General features: G+C 32.0%; 1 protein-coding gene across 7 annotated transcripts in view; it reads left to right on the top strand.

Moving 5' to 3' along the window:
• Positions 1 to 21,445, top strand: part of LOC130896764 (phosphatidate phosphatase LPIN3) — an 84,479-nt gene that overhangs the window by 30,174 nt on the left and 32,860 nt on the right. For 2 of the 7 annotated variants that reach the window (XM_057805072.1, XM_057805068.1), the window contains exons 2-3: positions 4,307 to 4,443; positions 16,541 to 16,751. In XM_057805072.1, coding sequence (XP_057661055.1) covers positions 16,572 to 16,751 — 180 coding nt within the window. In that variant the 5' untranslated portion in view covers positions 4,307 to 4,443; positions 16,541 to 16,571. Of the gene's footprint in view, positions 1 to 481; positions 500 to 4,129; positions 4,444 to 16,540; positions 16,752 to 21,445 lie in introns of those variants that run through there. The other 5 variants (XM_057805071.1, XM_057805067.1, XM_057805073.1 and 2 more) reach the window with 3 other exon arrangements.

The raw sequence follows: 21,445 nt of genomic DNA, 5'->3' as shown, positions 1-21,445 counted from the left end.
AATTAATACTTTTATTTTCATTATCGTTTGGAAGACTTTAATCTTTTCGCTGCATCTCGAATAATTCACATAATTCGTTACAGCGGTTTGTTAGAAGGTCATCTAACCAAATAAAGAATGGCATTAGTGTCACGATGATAAATTATAATAAATAGAAATAATATTTTTTCTATCTTCACTATCTAGACTCAGATTTGTGAATATTTATTGATTATTTTCCATAAAGTAAATCTGTCTCATTCATGAAGTACCATAATCTACCGTAAAAAATTTTTAGTTTAAAAAATAATCGCAAGGAAAAAAATCTCGATGCGTTACTAGGCGATATATTTCTCTTTATCCACTGATTTCTTCACTTCTATCATTAATCTGGTGGGGCACCTGTGAAGGTCTAGTTCAGTAGTGAGATGAGATGTGTATTTGGCTGCAAGCCCAGTGAAGGTACAGCTACAGTAGACCAGCAGTTTACGAGTTTTCGAATGGCCTTTTCGGTAGAAAGGTAAGTCCATCATGTGTCGCTGTAAGTCCGGTGGGATTACTGCTGACATCAATCACTATTCGTTTCGTCGACATCTGCGAAGGTTCTTTTCGTTATATGTCTACAGTGAACTTGATGTTTTACTGGAAGCCTGATATAGATTCACCTGTAAACAACCAGAAGTTGGAAAAAATTGACGGTCATTTGTCGTATTGTTGGACTTCTAAGGAGAGGACTGGCCCTGATTATCTGGCGTTTTGGAAGAAGCTATACTATAGGCATATAAGTACAACAAGTTAGAAGTGGAGATGGGATTTGTTCGACAAGTCGTAGGAGTTTCGTCTTGTATGTTGTCATGCCATGAGGAAGCAATGTTATGAGGGCATCAAATACAATTTCTTGTTTCTTTCTGTGGATGTTTTATAATTGTGTATGGTCGCCAACCATTGTTTACTATAGATTTGATTTTGTTTTGCTTCATGAGAAACCGCCCGTGTGTTTTACATTTAAGTACAATCGAGGAGTTAGAAGTGAGCTTTGATCTATCTAGATATCATAGAAAAAAGTTTTCAAAGTCTCTTTGAATAACCATGTTCTCTATAAGTAATTTGTTTTGATGACATCTCGGCTTTTGTATCTTGATATTATGGTAATCCCTTTTTCTTATACTTAAATTTAAAAAGGTGTACATGACAACTGTCGTTTTCATCACTTAACCAAATAATAAAATATCAAAACAGTGTAGACATCTAGGTTTAAACTGAACGAATATACTAATGAGGAATTAGATCCACTTGAGATTCATCTAATAAATGGGTTTGAGTAGAAATAAACACAGGTATCCTAACCGGACCTTCTCATTTACATATATGTTTTGCACTACATAAAATCAGAGTGAGATACCTGTGTGTGTGTATTATCTTGATTAAAAAAAATATTCTTCTATTTTATGAAGTAATTCTATATACTTGATTTCTAAAAGAAAATATGATTGGAAAAGCTACTATAGTTATTGGGAGTAGAGAGTAGAGAGATTTAAGTAGTTGAAGGAGATAAATACATCTTTCAATTTGCAGTAGCGGTCAAAAATTTTTGCTCATCCCATAATACATTCATTAAATTTCAAAATAATACACTTCAACAAATTTCCCTTTATTGTGAAGCGAAGATCGAAACAGTGTCTCGACGTACCTAGGACTACCACGTGAAAAAATATGCATTCATCAGGAGCTTCCTTCTTCTTCTTCTTCTTCCTGCTGTGTATAGGCATCATTGCCTGTATTTCTTCACGTCATTGCCTCTGCTCAGTCACCTGGGAGGTTGTCACTCCATCTTTTCCTAGGTCTTCCAAGGCTTCTTTGTCCTGCTGGTGATTTGTCCCTTGATATTTTCACAATTCGTTCTTCCGTCATGCGATCAATGTGCTCATTCCATTTTATCTTTCTATCCAGTACCCAGTCATTGATATTATCTATCCCGCATGTTCGTCCTATGTTTTCACTCCTTTCTCTGTCCATTAGTGTTCTTCCCGGTATTCTTCAAACTATTTTCATTTCTGTAGTCTCCAATATCCGTTTCGTTTTAGAGGTCTCAGGTCGGGTCTCTGCTGCATAGGATAATATAGGTCTGATTGCGGTCTTGTATATGCGGGATTTTGCTTCAGTTCGAATGTTTTTATTTCGCCAGATTGTGTCATTTAGGTATGCTGCTGCTCTTGAGGCTCAGGAGCTTTGGCGATAGAGCGGTCTCGAAAAACTACAACGGCTGAAGATAAACGTATTGCATTGATCAGTACATTTGATGGACGGCTGACGGGTCCAGAGATAGCAACTCAAATGAATGAATCTAAAGATCTGCCTTCGAGTACAAGGTTGGTCCCAGAAGTACCTGGCCTGACCTAAAGATGACGATTGTTACTTGAAAAATACCACTGTATTAGAAAGTACACAATCTATACAGCTATGTTTGTCAGCCATCAATAGTGAAAGTTTTCAGCTTAGTAGCTCAGATCCATGAATCTTGAGGTCTGCCTTTGAGTACTTCCACGATGGAAAATAATTTGAGATATTGGACAAATGAAGAAGAGAGAGATTTTATGTAATGGTGAGACAAAGTGTAAGGTTTTTTACTCTAAGAGAAGTTGGAGATGTTTCCGAGGAAGGGTGACTGGAAAACTGGTAAAAATTGAGGGGATTTTGAAGAAACAAGGCTATAAAAAATATTTAATGAAATTCAATTTACTAAGATAAGCCGAGGCTATTCGTGAATAGTCTGTGGTCCAGTGATGCTTAGCAAAAAAAGAAGCTTGCAGATACACCACCTGACTAGGGAACAGTTAAATCGGACAAGTAGTGCTGTATTTAAATTTTAGTTTTTCATTATATGTTTGGAAATTTACTCACTATGTTTTCCTAAAATCTATCATTTAGTCTTCTAAATGGCACAATTCAATTTTTATATATTAAAAATTATGTATATGTTACATAGGAGGGCATAAGAATTTTAGGAAGGGTTAAAAGGGGGATGTTACAAAAAAGGTTGGGAGAAACTGGACTAAAGCGAACAGGTACGCCATAAAGATTTGTGAAGGCCAGGATGTTTGATACATTAAGTTGGACAACAAGCCGAGGGACCCTACTGGCTAAGTAATGACGCAAAGAGTATTGTCCTAAAAATGACTTTGGAACGGGAAGAAATATTACGAATGGTAGCTGGTTTACCAGTTGCTAACTCGTGGAATTTTGTTTCATGATCATAGGATGACGCTTGTTGACTTTAAAAATAAAAGACTCCGGTGTTTTATGTAGCGAGGAAGAATAAAAATGTAATACTTCTTCCTAAGATGCATCATGATGATGAAATACATTCAGCCACAAACGAGAAAGCCAAACCTTCTATTGTAACTATTTCCAATGCAACCAAATCTGGAGTTGATGAGGTAGATAGGAAAGCAGCAATCTACAATTGTGCGGGAAATCCCATATGGCAGCAAATAATATACATATTATTTTTTGTGCAAATAATGAAAATATGGATTTGGTAAAACAAAGACACGTTAGTGATTATCGCAAAAAAAAACCAAGCTATAAGTAATTATCTAAATGACACTTGTATTTTATGTGAAAATTGTAGTGAAAAGGCGGATGCAGATGAATTGGATTAGGAAAACTATAATTTTTTAAACTATTTTTTTATGTTGTATGATTTTCGTTGTTCGTTTCCTGTTTTCTGTGTTAAATGTGTTCTGTTGTATTTTTTCTTTTGTATGTATGTATTATATTTGAAAGTTATTTAACAGCAGTATTTTTTGATTCACCAATAAACGCTGCAAGTGGTTTTTGCTCAAAATTACTCAAAAATACTATAGGTTCAAATGACCCAGCGCGACCATAACATACAGTGCGCGACTACTCCAGGGTTAAATATATTGAACTAATTAAAATATTTCGTACACGTTAGTGAAAATTGAAACGTTAAACTAAATTTTTTATAATATCAATAGAGACAATATTTTGTAATCGACAATAAATATGCCAACATACATCCGCTACATGAAAAAAAAAATTTAATAAACATATGAACCGATTGCGCCAAGTTACGTAACAGTTCAAATAGACCCGATAAACAAATAAACGTTCCCGGTTCTAAACAAATGTGAGTGCGAATTTGCCGGTATTTGTTTAGTTATTAATGCGCAGTAAAGTTGCGCATAAAACTATAAAAACAAAATCGCGCTTGTTTGTGTATTCATTCGAGTTAAAAGCTGGCAAACGATAAGAATTAGAATATAAAATTGTCGTATTAAAATAATTTCGTTTCAATTTTTAGTTATTTGGACGATAAAACAACACAACGGTGCTAAGTGTCATTGTGATTAAGTGACCTAATTAGAGGAGGACTGTGATAAGATTTTAATTACGAATAATGTACTGAATAACTCTTCACAATTAGGAGCCAAATTTAGGGTAAATATTGGAACATTTTTCTTTATTTATTATAATCAACCATTAGAATTGATATCTATCTAATTTTTTATGTTATTGCTGACAATTTTAATGCCGATCTATCATATTTTCTATTATTAGAATATTGCGTGACTTTGATTCTTTGTTGTTCAACAATACACATGGCAGTTTACGCTCAACAGGATGGAACCTAATAGTAAAATCACCAAATATATATTCATTTAAAATTGATACGTAAGTAGGTCAAATAAGGTTACAATTTACATTATTGGTATTTTTAAATTCTTTCAAATTTTTCACAAAAACATTGTCTTCATATTTATTAATTATTCTTGATTACTTAATTTTTATTAAACTAATTTTTCTTGGTTCTAAATTGTGACTTTGTTTTGTAAGATGAAGACTAATTGAGGTATTTTATTTGAGAAATGCGAACAATTTCATGGTTTATTTCTGGTATATCCTTGATGTAGAATGGATTTATGGTGTTTTTAGGAGGTTTTTTTACTTGTGGTATCAGTTCGCTACGTGTGAGTTCGCCTGAGATTGTGTACGGGATAAAATGTAAATAATAAAGCACAGACCAAAAAACTTTGGAAGAGTACACCTGATGAGTTTGCTCGAAAACCTTTTCTTTGACTGTGAATTACAATTAAATACAGGATGTTTAATTGAATATAATTTATATCACTCTCTAATACAGTTTATATTGCAACGACCGTTCACCTACCTCCCCAGGGAATCTATATTCGTTTAACTATTTGGCTTCGTCCCTTTGAGCAAGGACTTTCCTGTATAATATTATCAATGTAAAGTATTTTTTTTATATTTTTCAATTTATTTTCCATGCACTATAAATAAAGCATAACATTTTAATGATAAAAATGATTGCGATATTTTCAATAAAAATTGGTAGTACACATACACTTAATTTTTTATATTTTTATATTTCAATAATATAATTCGCGATAGGGTTTCTCAAGAAATCCTTGGAAATCCAAGGTTAGTTTTTCCGTACCTTGACATTTTATCGATTACCATATTTTTATGTTTTGTTTGTCACCTTCTGTAACTAAGAAATGTGATCAAAGTGTTTGTGCTTGGCAGTTTTAATAATTGCTTCTCTTTTCTGATGTAACTTACTTTTGACTTATCCCCTTTCGATTGAGCAATCGATCGAAGTAATTTTGAAAAAGTAAACATTTCGTAATGTTCTTTTTATATCTGTAAACTGTTTTATTATCCAAAACGGTAGGATGAATTTATACATACGTTATATCTTAATTACGTAATTTAATTATACACTAACTATTCAATAACTTACACGTTTAACTATTCACTGTACAGAGCGGGTCTTGTGATACGGCCGGTATTATGGTGGTATCTACATTGTTATCGGATCTTTCCTTTTTCTGGAAAAAAAGTGAAGTTTGTTGTTCCAAATAGATTACACTAGTTTACCTCCAGTATTTGAAAACGATTATCGTGTAAACGTGTAAACAGTGTATTCAGTATGGATATCGCCAAGGGTTGCGGAAATTCCAACTTAGATCACACTATATATTTTGTGTTTTTGAAATTCTTAAGAAATACATTTACAGTATAATAGTTAAAAGTTATAATAAATATTGTACAATTAGATGGCTATGATTGAACAAACTCCTTTAATTTGAATATACTTTAATAATTTATGTGGGTGATTCCGTTCTAACTGTGATTTTTTGTATTCAAAATTTCAAGATTTTAAAATTTAACTTTTCTAACTTTTTTATGCATATTATTCATCTATTTTACTGTAAAAATAAAACTCTAAGAGGAATTTACTACAACTTCAAAGTATCACGAGCAAGACACAAATGTCGGATTTTGATTTCCACGGTACTGACTCATTTATCCACGGTACTGACATGGTAACTTAAGATATTAAACAACAAGTGCATCAATTTTCCTCAGTTTGATCATAAACATTAGAATTTATAAGGTAATTAGTTTAAATCATTTGTTACGACAAAAAAAATTAATAATTTATCGGTAAATTCTAGGAATGGACATGACACGGTACTGACATTCAAGTGATGTAGTATAAGTTTTCTTTAAGTGGCAAGTTATATTGTATAAAAATAATGTTTAAATATCTTAAGAATTATTCAATTAACACAAAATTTTTATTAATTGATTATTAATTAATGACTAGTACAAAAAAACAATACAGGACATTGAATATCACAGTTATAATGGAATCACCCATGTGCTAATACAAATCTTGTACAAAGATCTAGTGTCAGAAAATTAGTAAAAAGTTTAACGAAACTGGTGCAGCAAAATATTTATCCAAATCTATAAATGCTTGTGTCATTTTAAAGTAGGGCTACATTTGTGAAATAGAAAAATTTCGAATTTTAGAAAACATAATGTTGTTCATTTACTTCAATACAACAGCCATGCGATTTTTAAAACTTTGCAATACTTTTTGCAACATCCCTGACTGCTCGATTCTTCTTGGTCTCAAATCTCTGTGGTAATCATATCTTTTAATTCCTGAATATTGGCAGATTTTGTTTTATAAACGATGTTTTTTAAGTGACCCCACTGGAAATAGATAAAACCACGCCTTCCAATCTATCTTCTAGAAAATACATTATTTAGGTATTGCCTCAGCAGACACGCATGGTAAGGCACCATCTTGTTGTAGCCAAATATTGTCGTTTGGGATATTGTTATTGTCTGAAAATTTCTGATAATGAAGTTTTTTTTTAATGTAGTTGAAAATACTTACTCGGATTTAGAAATATCGGAGCCAACTCAGGTATAATACTATTTTCCAATAAATTTAAATAAGTTGGACCATTTATTACCCTCAATGAAAATGGACCAATTATTTTATCGCCTATTATTCCAGCCTATACATTCAATTTTTTTTGAGATATTGGATGTGGGATTCAAGCATCCAACAAGGATTGTTATATGACGAGTATCTACAATTATGCCGATTTATGTTTCCATTATTACAAAAAGTGGCATCATCGCAAATCATAGCATTACTTAAAAAATTTGGATCATTGTTTGGATTGCAACATTTTTCCATCATTAGGTCTGCAAACACGTCTATTAAAATCGTCATCTGTCCACTCTTGAACCAACGTTACTTTGTATGGATACAATTTATTATCACGTAAAATTTTCATTACGGATGTTTGCGAAATATCAAGTTTCCTGGATATCTTGTTATGGGATTTCGGTTAGGATATAAATTATTAAAGATATTACACGTTTCATGTTGTTAACTTCAACGCCTATCAACATATCCTAATATCATTAAAATATCAATTCGTTCTTTTTCATATAAACGATCCATTGTGACTTTCAATAAACTTCAACAATAATAATTTATTGAAACGTCAAATTTGTTATCGTAGCAGTCATAGCCATGGCCATAGCTAAATGTATTATTTTAATTTCGGCAGAGATAACGCTAATGTAGTTATTACTCTGAAATGATCGATTAGCCCTCCCTTTGACTATAAGTCATTGTGGTCAATTTTAGAGCTGTTGTAATATTGGTTATGAAGGACTTATGGCAGCCGATTACCACTTGTATTTATTAGAGGCAAAATGACAGTTGATCATTATGTTAGAGCTGTTCTTCATACCACTGAACTGCCTTATATGAATGGGAGCCAACTAATCCTTTCTTGATAAGAGGAAGCACGTCCATATATTATTGAGTTTCTTCAAAAATTAATCTACTAAACTAAATTTGCTTGGAAGGAGCTATCACAAGATATAACCATCAACCACTTTTTTTGTCGATGTCTAAATGTGTATAATAGTGAATTAAACTACGGGGGCGCCAAAGGAAAATTTTTTAAAATGCTCTCATATCATTGGACATACTAAAGGAAATGGGTAAAATAGGAGGAAAAACAATAAAGGATCTATCAGATCCGAAGAAGGACTATATGATCACAAAAACGGATTTCAAGGAAAGAATAAATATAAAAATTGGATGAGAAATCTATCATAAAAGATAAAGTAATCTGAATCTTCACATATAGCTGGATCACAAAAAATGTGTATTCAAAACAGATGTGTATTCAAAGGAAATTAATCTCCAAAAGTTGTTAGTACACTAAATACTGGATGTTATATCCTTTAAGCAAAAATCTACACAATAAAGAAGGTTGTCAGACTGTTAAGGAAAAGTGGTGAAGCAAACAAAAATACAAAAATCTACACAGACAGCTAAGCAGCACTAAAAGCAACAAAATCAAAATTCTCCTGGATTCGGACGTTAAAGTAAGCCTCTGCTGGGTACTTGGACACAATGAACTGGAGGAAAACTTTAATTCAGAAGACAATTAAAGTGAACACTGAAGATTGTAATGTTGGCATAAGGCTGCAGAATTACAGAATTACTAAAGTAGAAGAAGAAACGATTGAGCGAATGTTCTGCTTGTGCCGTGTCTTGACGGAAAACGACGTCAAATTCTTAGGGACTTGCAGAATTAAACATAAAAAGAGTGCAGAAACTTCATTCTGGGTTGAAAATGTTCAAAAATAAACTATAAAAAGGTAAAAGATGAGAGGATAGTTAACTAAGTTCCCAACAAGAGTAACCCAATGGGCCTCTGGTCTTCAAGTGAATCAAGACCAATCTAGATCGAGGTTCTCTGTCCTAACTGAACCTATCATAACCTTTTCGATCTATGACATTACCAAAAAATCAATATCGGTTAATTATACCCTCTGGGTGTAATACTTCAAGTCACTGAAATATTAATTTTTCTACAATTTATTCCAAATACAGTAATGATAAAAGTGTCCATACTATAAATGAAATACAAAATGGCTACAGAAAAAAATTGTACTTAACACGATCCCAAAGAAAATATCGTAAGTTCAGGAAAATATTTACTTATTCTAAAAAATATCACTTTTGGAACTTGATATGTAAATTACTATTTTTTATATGCCAATTTTTTTTGTTACATATTCCTTATTAATCGCTGTCATTAAATATTTCGATACTGGTTAGTATCGAGGTCAATGTAATGTATTCCGCGATTAGCAATTTAAAATTTTCTTGTGAGACACGTAACATCGACTAGAACGATGTTTATGTATATCATGTTAATGTCTGTGATACATCCTATTGTTTGTTTTTCCTTTATTCGAAGTGAACAACGTCTGTTATTATTTTAATTTTTAATCGATACAATTCACTCAGTAAAGATATTAGTTCAAATACGAGGATGGACCCAGAAGTACCTGGCCCAACAAAGAAACACGACAATAAGTTCGATACGTTGGAAAATCTTTGATCACTGAGCCATTTTGTCAAGTCTGGGAACAGAAAATAATCCGAGGGAGCTAAATCTAAAAAATTAATAGTTTTTTTCAAGATAGTTAAGGAAAAAAACCGACGTCATAACCTTGCCTGCAGATGGAACGGTCTTTGTTTCTTTGAAGCCGGTTCTCCCTTTTTAGTTCATTGTTTTGACTATTCTTTTGGTTCAGGTGTGAAATGATGGACTCACGTTTTATCCATGGTTATGAAACCATGTGAACAAACGGAACACCCATCTTGCGCACCGCTTTCTAATGTCCAAATTTTTAATTAATATGCGATGTACCACACTTTTTGAAATGCCTACTATGCTGCTATCACTTTGAGTCAACGACACTGACAAATTTTGTTGTTTTAAGTTATTGGATAGGAATTTTCGGAATGAATACGACAATACATCCGTAGGATCAATTTTAATAAATATCGTGTTTTCTTTCAGCTCAATTTTGGCCGTAATGAAAATATTTTTTTATAGTGACAACTCTCATATATAAATAAATGGATCATTCACTACATGAATATCAAAATAAAATTTATTTCAACCATACAAAGACTTTCTCTCTTCTACTTTTTAAATTTAAAGTATGCTACGGAACAGTATAAATATTAACGATTTCTTCTGTTTCTATAATTAAGATTTTCTAATGCTGTTTTCTATTGTGTGACTTTTTAAACTTACAATAATTGTGGTGTTTGTCGAATGTAAATAGCATCATAATTATGGCGCATTATTTTTAATGCCCAAGGTCGTAATCGAATAAAGATTTTGAAAAAATATGTTTTACAAAATTATTCTATTTAAGGGGCATCATAGCGTACTTTAAAAAATTCAGTTCAATTTCATTTTTGCAAATTTTGGTCTTCTTAAAAACCTCTTTTTCACCAACATAACATATAGAACTAGAGGAAAAGTTGTCTAGCATTATTCAGCTGCTTTGTTCTGAACTAATAATACTGTATTATTTCTCCATTTGAGGAATATAAAGTGACATTATAATTACTGATACTAGATGTAGAAAGTAGAAATCATTCAAACTTGAGATTTAGTGTAATTTTAAGCAGAATTAGCTAGTATATCATTAATATCTTCAAAATAAAAGAACAAAAAACAGAATTATACTAGAAAGTAATCAACTTTCTTTCTTAACTTTAACATTTTTCAGTTTTATTTCACTTTAACTTACAAAACCATTCAAAATGTTTTATATTCAAACAAGGATTTGAAAAAGGACTCTACTAATTACTATAGTCTTTATTTACCTAATTGTCTTCGACAATTTTAAATCTAGTTTCTAAGTATAACAAGCTATTTTATATGAGTTAAGAAAAAAGGAAAAAACAAACTTTTTAATAATTTAATCACCATCATCTCTTCTACCATAGGTATAAAGGTAATATGTCTTCTCCATCTTCTATCCTTTGCTTCCCGTTTAGCTCGGCTCCAATACTTCTTAGCCAAAGATAGAGAGAAAGGTCATAGATGAGAAAAACTGTTTTTATTATTTTATTTATTATTTTTCAATATATTGTAATGTTTCTCTTATTTCCTAATTTATTTAAACTGTTTTTCAACGGTGGGGTGAATTCATACAAACTGTCTTTTATTTATTTAATTCATTTAAACGCTTACACTCGGCTTAACCTACTTATATAATAATAATTATAGTATACTACTTATATTCACTATTCACTACTTTTTTAATTTATTTAAATTCACCCGTTACTAATCTATTTCGTTCCGTTCACTATGACTCTTGACTAACTCGTAACTTATAAATAAACTCATATTTAAAATTTCTAAATAATTCTAGAAAATAAATGAACAGACAAATAAACATGAGGCCTTCCAATTTTTTGGAAAAATGTAAACAAATCACATCACAATTTCTTTCAATAATTTAATGTTTTTTTGGAGTAGTCAGGAACTCCCGTACGTGGGTCATAGTGAATGACTCTCGTCCCCAGCCAAACAACAGACCAATCTTCAATTGTTGAAAATGATGGACAACAGTGACAGTAAACAGTCTCGATTTTGTTATTGATTTGTGTCGGTGTTAATCCTTCTTTAGTCAACAAGACTCAATTTGATACACTTTTAAAAATAACTTGATTGAGTGATCGTTCCAGCTCTGCTATAGAAAAATGGATCGAAGCAGCAATTTGAAACTTGGTGTGTAGTGCTTGTTGAGAGTTGTCACTAACAGATTTCTACGAACGCATTGCATTTACTATATGAGGTCAAGAACTAATGGGCCGCATCGTATGTACATTAACGCTGATCTTGCATATTCTTGATTTAGCGTTCACATTTTTTATATACTTTTTCTGTTAATGAGAAGGTCTTTATGTATCCTAACTCTATGGAAATAGAATTAATCCTGCAATTTCTATACTTAGAAGATATTTTGTACAAGATTTCTTCCAAAGGAGGCTATTTTTTGAAGGTTCTTGACTCATGTTTGGCGGACGTTAATTACCAATTCGAATGGGGTATCTTTGTTTGTCATGACCTTCTAGATTTATTAGGCCTAGAATCTTTAGGTGACCGATTAGCTTTTCCGGCTGTAGTTTTACTGTGTGGACGTAAATTTCTCATTCTTCACTATGAGGTGAAGAGGAGGCACGTTCAGTAGCGCCTCCAAGGCTGTAGTAGGGCAGGTTGACATTGCTCCTGTAATACCTAGGCAGATTAGCCTTTGAAAATTTTTTTAGTTTTTTCTGAGCCGATGTCTGTTCAGTTTTCGACCACCAAACAAGCGCTGCATATGTGATCATGGGCTCGATGACTGTTTGGTATATCCGGAATACCATTTTAGGCTTTAGTTCCCAACAAGCTTGCGACAAGTTCATATAGCTTTTGCAATTACTCTGTCGAGGTAATTGTTCCAATTAAGTCTTGTATTCAGGGTGACTCCTAGATATTTTGCCTTATTGGAAAGTATTGATTTAGTTCCATTTAAGTTAGGTGACTTACTCTGTACTTGTAAATGGGACTAGTGATGATTTACTGGGGTTGATCAAGAGTTGCTCTTCATCACTCCAGTTTTAGGGCCGTTTTCATCCGAGAAGAGATTATACCTTCATGCTTACCCCTTACTAGTTTACTACTTGAAACAGGTATACTTGAACTTGAATTCAAACAATTGAAGACGGAACAATTTTGTATAATTGAAACAGATTGTATTATTATATTCATATAGTGACAGATTATAATTTTATTTCCATAATTTAATAAACAATCTAACTTCTGTTCACCTTGGTATAATCATTTATGATGTATTTTGCAATTAATAAATTGCATCGAGATTATTGCACTATTAAATATCAACGATTGGATTCATTTCTTTGTTCTTACTTGAAATTATAAAAGCTTTGTTTCCATATATAAAAGTGAACATTTTCAGCGGTATTGAATATTTACATAACAAATATCGTAATTTGTTTAATCAGGTAGTGTGTGAGTGCAGTGAACTGGTATTCTTTAAATATTGATATTTGGTCTTGTATGCTGTTTAAATAAATTTTTACAAGAATTTGCGTTTAAACGAAGACTAACATTATAAAGATTTAAAAAAAAAATTATTTCATAGATTTCCATGACCCAAATTTGATACATTTTTTTGTAATTGTGCCAAAAAGTTTTTAGACAATCAATATAAAACTGTTTTAAATAACAAGTATCTCTTTTCACTCACACTGCTATTTGTCATTGCGATAATAATTATAGCTCATGTTCTAAAATAACTATAAATTTCAAATAATTTCATAAAATTTCCTTCATAATGAGGATCAAACCAAGTATCAACGTGTAATCACAGTAGTAAAATAAACATAGAAAGGCTCGGTACGTACTAGGTGTGCGACTCAAAAATATGAAGCTCCCAATGTCCAAATGAAGGAGATTATTGCTTTTATCTCTCATATATAGGAAATATTTGAATAATTATAAACAATTTTATAACTTTATCGCGTATTTGGGATACTTTACTTTATTTTGCTAAGCTATAGTAGTTATTATTTAAGTTATTCTGTAGATTTATACCAATCACCTTATAAAATGTTAATATCAAACGAAATACGATTTAAGTAACTTTAAATAATCCTAGATCGCAACGACATCCGAGAGATGTCACATTTTGCGGCAGATCGCTTATATGTATTCATGCGAGCGAAACGAATCTCTCGAGCGATTTTCCTATTTTAATATTAAATGGCTTAGGAGAAGAAAAAAAGAATAAAAAAAAAGTATACAGTCCACCCTATGAACGAAATACGTCATCATCTCTATCAAACCGAGAGAAATCAACAGCTAAAAAGAAGAGGTTACATACAAAATAAATCTAAAATAATACATTGCGTTATTATAAAAATGCTAATGTATTATTGGGGAAAGGGAATGACATATAAGTTTGAATCTCTACTGAGTGAATCAGAAAGACGCTTTTTATTGTTGCGTACTGAAACATATTGCAAGGTTTCCTTTTTCTGCAACTTTCAAGCGTTTACGTTAAAGTTCAATGAAAATGAAACTTAGTCTGCATTATTAGTATTTAGCATAAATTCATTATCAACTGTCTTTTCTTTTGAAATCACGTGTTTCAACATTGTTGAAAAGCACACCGGGACATGAAAATATACTTTAAACATTGCGGGTATCTGAATATGAATCGGGTGTTAGTCAGACGGCACCACCGCATCGTGATCTGCCTCCTACACAAGTACATATAACAACTGCATCTGAAAACAATGTGAAACAGATGCAGGTGACGCCTCAAAGTACATATAACGACGGCCCAAGAATGTTTTAAGGCATCCTATTATCCGTGCGGGTCGGATTGGAACAGATGTTTGGGCAGCATAAATTTATACATATTAGGAATAAATTATTTTTATCAGCGCACTTTCTTGTCTTCATGAGACAAGTTCAATGATTTTTAATAGCATTGGGAATTTAGATTAACGGATACTTTCTGTGGTGTCGAGACATATTATGTACGTTGTCGACTTTATATAACATTTTATGGTTATGATGTTTATGCCCCCATTCTTTTTATCATACTCTTTATGCATGGTGAAGATTCTCTTGACTTATTATATCATCCGACCGCTAGTTTGCTACCCCTAAATAGTTATTTGTTCCTGTGTCAGAGCATATACACACAATCTTAGAGGAATTGATACTTTTTGTGAGGTTGCAAACTTGAGTCATCTGCTTTTAGCTGTTGAAAGTTTTCAGTTGGTTTAGTTTGGTCTAGAGACAACTTGTTGAGTACTGGAAAAACTTTATTTAAATCCGGGCTCAGATTAACGAGTGACAGCAGACGTATAACGGTATGAAGGGGACTATGATGTGCATTGCTTTGGATTTGTACGTTTTCTGGGAATGATGGGAAAGATGGTTTGGGGAGGTATTATGTATTCTTGTCGGATAAGTTCTAGCCATATACCACAGACGTTACGAAAATATATCTCGGGTTATTAGATCAAACTTAAGACAAGAAATTGAGAAAAAAAATTGATTATTATGGACGATATTATATCCAAAATGTGTTGTAAGAAGCATATGGGAGAAACATTATTCTACATATGCTAATCAATAATTTAATTCTTTCAATACCGCGGCAGATCAATTCACTATTCCAGAATAGAGAAGGCCATTGTAGGAGTTACCATATATTTTTTTGAATGTACATTTTGAGAGGTTGAAATTTTAATTACTGCAGTAAAGTAAAGAAGTTCAGAAATTTAGCTGGAAAAGTTTGTTTCATTTTATTCTGCAATATGTTGGTTGTCAAGTCCAAGAGCTCTGTCGGTATGTGTAGTATAATACTCTAGATAATCTTTCATCAAATAAAAATTTATTAATTGACAATACGGTCACAATTGGATATATCAACAATTTCAAATATACAATGAATATGTATAAACTTTTTTGGCAGTAAAATCCCAATATTCCTGTTATTCATAATTTATTAAGTAATAGTCCAGTCATTTAAGGTAGTTAACCTAGGAAAATCGAGTTACCCAGCTATAAAGTCGTTTAAACTTGTTCATTTGACATCCTAAAACTCCTCTCAAAACTCATATATAATTCGATGTGAGTAACTTTAAAAATCGGGGGTCAAAGGCAAAAAAATCGATGTTTTGCACATTTTTTGCAAATAACTCATTTCCTATGTGTTTTACTCTATTTGTATTTCTTATCAATATTGTAGATCATTAAATTCTCTACAACTTTTGTTTCAAAAATTCTTTCATACGTTGAATCGTTTCTGAGATAGAGGGCAGAGCGCGCACGCTTAGAATCCCGTTTGAAATCAATTGGTAAATATATAATTATAAATAATTTTCATTTTTATCAATAATTACATTATACTTAAATATTTTTTGCTTATTTATTTATTTCCAATCAAGTATAAATTCATTTAATAGCATTAACCTGTCCGTGCTCTATAATATTGATAATAAATATAAATAGCGTAAAGCCCATAGGAAACGAGTTATTTGCAAAAAATCGATTTTTTTACTTTTGATCCCCGATTTTTAAAGTTGCTCACATCGAATTATATGTGAGTTTTGAGAGCAGTTTTATGATGTCAAATGAACAATTTTAAACGACTTTATAGCCGGTTATCTCGATTTTCCGAAAATCTTGCCTAAATCTACCTAATGACTGAACTATAAATAAAAGTTCGTCCGTTGAGTTTTGGTGTTGATAAGTTCTGAATTAATATTGATGTTTTCTTACAGGTTGAAATCGACGTCTATATTATCCATCAAAATGCATGGAATGATGAAAATTTTCTCAAATTTCAAAGATTTTTATAACGATATAAATGGTGCAACATTGACTGGTGCTATAGATGTGATTGTAGTAGAACAACAAGATGGCTCTTTCAATTGTTCCCCGTTCCACGTAAGATTTGGGAAGTTGGGAGTTTTAAGAAGTAGAGAGAAGGTGGTAAGTAAATAAATACCTCTATCTTTGTAACAACCGGACTCATAACAAAAACTATGATTTGTTAAGCTAGTTATATACTGTTTCTTTAATCTAATTAGGAACCTTGTTGAATTACATTATCAGTTATTATTTTTTTAAACAATACTGAAAAAAACTTATTTATTTTGCTAATGCACAAAAGTGAAAGTATATAATCAATTTATAGCATATACGAGTAATAGCATTTAACGTGGTCAAAAAGTTATCGTTATATTATTATTTTTCAAACATACGTTTTCTTGGCTGATACGAACTGTACCCACAGGCCTAAGCCGATCTTTAGGATTATTATCGGAGTGTATTTGGGTGTTGCGTCTGTTAGTTTTTGATGCACTATCTCTAATCTGAAAATGTGTCTGTGAGGCTATTCGATTTTAACTCTTTTACTGCACCGGTAAAATACTTACTAGTTTCTTCGGTAATTCCACATAAGCGAGCATTGTCTCTTAGATTTTAGTATACACTATTTTTTGTTTTGATAATCCCATATTTGAATTGCTATTTTCACCATGTAAGTGTCTATTAGTTATTCCACGGGTTCCGCTGATTCTTCCTTGAATAGTTATTATTTTTTGTTTCTTAAGTTTCTATTTCTCTTACTATTTTGCATGTTTTATTATTGTTGATTGAGGATATATAGAATATCTTCATTTTCTACATACATAAAACAGATTAGATTAGACCCTAGAGAAGACTAAAACGAAGAAACCGACGAATTAATAAAGCTTTCTGGACAGTAACAAAATGTAAATAATATTATAATTCCATCAAAATATCGTCAAGTTTATCAAGAAAAGCTGAGGAAAAGATAAACGCGCTAGTGGCACAGCTGACGCTCAAAAGCCCATACCTACGTGACAAAATTGCTAAAGTAGTTTGAAATTTCTTATAATTTTATATTTTTCCGCTGTTGTTACTCGCAAAGTGCAGTACTGGTATCGTCAGCGACCCTCACATATTTTACGTCCACCGACAGTGCCGGAAGTATCAGCTCCCATTTTTGTCTTTGGAGATCTTACCGAAATCACAACATCTGGCGAACGAAACATTCCACTGGTGTCGCGCCCACGTAAGAAGGGGCCTGAAACGTTGCCAACATTAATGAATACTGCTGATCAATCATCTGAATTTTTTGTATTAACAACTTATAGTATTTCCTTCTTCATACTGCATTATTACCGTTTTCATTCTCCTCCAAGCTTTATCGCATATAAGTACAACATTTACTGTTGCAACTGTTTGAAGTTCGCAAATCATGGAGGAAGCCTCAATGCATTTATATTCGTTACGTCGCGCAAATAATCTCAAGATTATCATCCAAAAATATTATCTGATTAAACGTGTTTGAGGCGAATTAAGTAATTCGTTAATGTCGTTCTTGTCGCCTATGTAAGAAGGAGCCTTATGTAGAAGAGGAAAACTGTCTATATGAAATGACTTGTGCATAAATAGTGTTACCTCCTGTAGTATTAGGAAATACAGTTTAATAGGTGCAGTAAATGTATTCAGTAACAAATAAAAAAGTCAGATATATTGGTTACGAGATGGAAGCTTTACAAGTTAAACTATGCAAGAGACTTGTATCAAATGTATATTTCAGTCACCTACATAAGAAACCCACCCTAACGTCCATCTTACTGTAGAGAATCATTTCAAGCTTATTTAAAAATGAAGAAAGAATGGAATAATGAAAAGGAAAGTCATTCGGTCAGTTCCTAAACTGGAAATCAGATTCAGATCTATTGATTACAAAACGCAAAGCTAGTTTAAAAATGTTACAAAAAACCTCTCACGCTTTTACAATAGTGACGTTGATTTTGTCATCAGTAATTTTCTTCGTATGCCAAGAATTATTTTTTACTGTTTACTTTGATTATGTGCTTTTTATTTTTTGTATGTCCGTTATAATATTCACGTTTTTTTTTTATTCATTTGCATTCATAAAGAATGTAATTTCTGAATCGGTCAAAAAGCGTGAAAAAAAGTATACTTTACCGGTTCATTTTTAATAAAAAGTGCCGTAACGAGTCATTTTTTAACGCAATTATAAAATTATTTTATCAAAATAATGGGCTGTGAACGTTTTCTTTCTCATGTCAATTCGTTTCTCTGATAAACCGTCACACTTTTATTTCTCGATACTCGTTAAAAAAAATCCGTTTTGTGTTTAATTAAAAGAAGTGTAGTATTATTATTAGTGATGAAGAGTAATAGTTTAAACTGCACACCAGAAGATATTGTTGAATCGGCTACTGCGGCGTCTATGAATCTTCTCCCTGAGAAATCCAGGGAATATAATTCTTTTATGGAGTGCCGTACTAAAAAAGGCATAAACAGCTTCACACAAAGAGTGTTACTAGCTTACTTTGAAACTGAATCCAAAATATAGAAATTTTCAACACTTTGGTCAACTTATTCAAAACTGAAAGGCACCCTAATGGTAAATAACGACGTGGAAATCAGTAAATACTCGAAAGTCATTGCCTATTTGAAAAATAAATCAATTGGCTATAGACCCAAAAAATCTAAAACATTTGCCCGTGAAGAAATTAATAAGTTTCTGTTGCAAGCTCCAGACGATCATTATCTTATGCATAAGGTATGACAGCTTAGATATTATTTGTAGCATCTTTCTGGTTGCTTTAATGTTCGGAATCGCAGGAGCTCCGCGGAGGGAGGAATTATATAAAATGAAGTCGTAACGATATTAATAATACAAAAACTCATATTCGATTTACTGTTAATGGGGAAATATCTGACAATAGATTGAATTTGGTAAACATTCATAAAAAATATAAAAACCAACGACACACAAATGTCAAAACCGATCAGTTATTTTTGCAGTATAGAAATGGAAAATGCAAAACTCAAGTTGTAGGTATCAATACCTTTTCAAAAATTTACAATACTTTTGGACGCTCTTCGGCGTCTTTATTAGTGGATTCCGGTGGTGATATAATTCAACTAAAGAAGCACGGTGGGTGGAAATCCAACACAGTTGCGGAAGGTTAAGTAGACGACTCAATAAAAAACAAAATAAATTCCGCATTGAAAATTTTAACAGGAGCAACTAGTTCGATTTCAAGCAACATTGTAAATGCTCACGATACTACCAACAATCTAACTCGTTAAATGTACCAATAGTAATGTAACTTTTTCTTCATTTCAAATTAATAATGCTCAAAGTTGTACTTTTAATATTACTATTACAAAATAAAAATTGATAAAGTTTTGTTGAATGTTTTTAAGTCTACGGACGTAGAAGAAATTTTGTATAAAACTCGTGAGTAAACTAACTTGTTTTTTACTCGTAGGAATTACCGCACTCGCCTTCGGCTCTTACTTTTTTACTCTTGAAAAAAGTATCACTTTGCATTAATAACTATTTTAGTACGTCTTTCTATGAGTAGAAGTAGAAAATATACTACTTCCATCAATTAGTTTTGATTCCCCCAATATTTATCAGTATAAAACGTATTTATTTTCCATATTTTGTCTATTTAATAATTATGGGATTTAAACGGACATTTATTTGTTCCAAACGGCTACAACTAAGATAAAGCCAGATGCATTAAGGTTGCATTTAATTTTACTTAAAGCCACTTGACATGATGCAATACAACGTGCAATGCAAGGCAAGATGCAATATTTCTAAAGCAAAATCAGGCGCACATGAAGTTCATCTGATTGTTTTATGCAAGATTTTGACATTGCGTGCAAGTTGCAATCTAGTTACTTTTGGCTTAACAGATCAGCTAACTACAAAATATTAGATAAAATTTGAAGTTACGAATTTGTTTACTTTTACTGTTTACAGAGACTTGCATGCAATTTCTTGCACGTTGTATTGCATTATGTCAAGCGGTCTTTACAAGTTTTTCAATAAAAATTATCCTCAACCTGTAACCATTTATTATATTTATTATTTAAACCATATGTGTTGTATGATTTCGAATATAATATAATTGAAGAGGGTAAAAAATATAAGATGCATCATTCATTTGCATTTGAATTGATAATACGGATATGTATATACAATGAGTTTAAAGAATGAAACGCTCATTATTGTATCAGTAAGAGCTAGTACGATTTTTATAAATTTCAATTTGTTTCGTATTATATTATAATATGGTGGTATTTACATCGTTATCAAAACTTTCATATTTCTGGAAATATAATGAACTTTATCATTTCCAATTTATGGTTTTGAAATAATAGAGAAAAGCAGGATACACTTTTATCTGGGTTATCTGAAAATTTCCTGCCTAACAAATAAAACGGGATATATTAAATTCGTTCCAAACCATCAAAAAACCGTCCTTGGTACGATGACGATTGTGCTCAATAGAGATTACGTTTTCCAATTGGGCGGTTACTGTTTTACGTTAGGTTAGGTTATTTGTTTGTTTTGGGGATGGTCTTTTCGATACTTGGTTGATAGCAAGTACTGTTACAAGAACCGTGCATAGCCGGAGATTGCACAGAAAATATCTATAAACGCTTCCGATAACCGTTCCAAGTACAATCCCGACTAGCAGATTGGAACAAAACTAATTATTCTCTCATTGGAATGTACATTTTTTATTGAACTTCATGATTTCGTAAATTTGTCTCTATCCTTTAGTATTGTTCCAGTAATGTCGTGATGTGAATAA

The sequence above is a fragment of the Diorhabda carinulata genome, chromosome 7 (assembly GCF_026250575.1).
Source record: "Diorhabda carinulata isolate Delta chromosome 7, icDioCari1.1, whole genome shotgun sequence".
Lineage (NCBI taxonomy): Eukaryota > Metazoa > Arthropoda > Insecta > Coleoptera > Chrysomelidae > Diorhabda > Diorhabda carinulata.
Note: the sequence above shows the minus strand (reverse complement) of the source record. Positions and strands in the feature narration are given on the sequence as shown.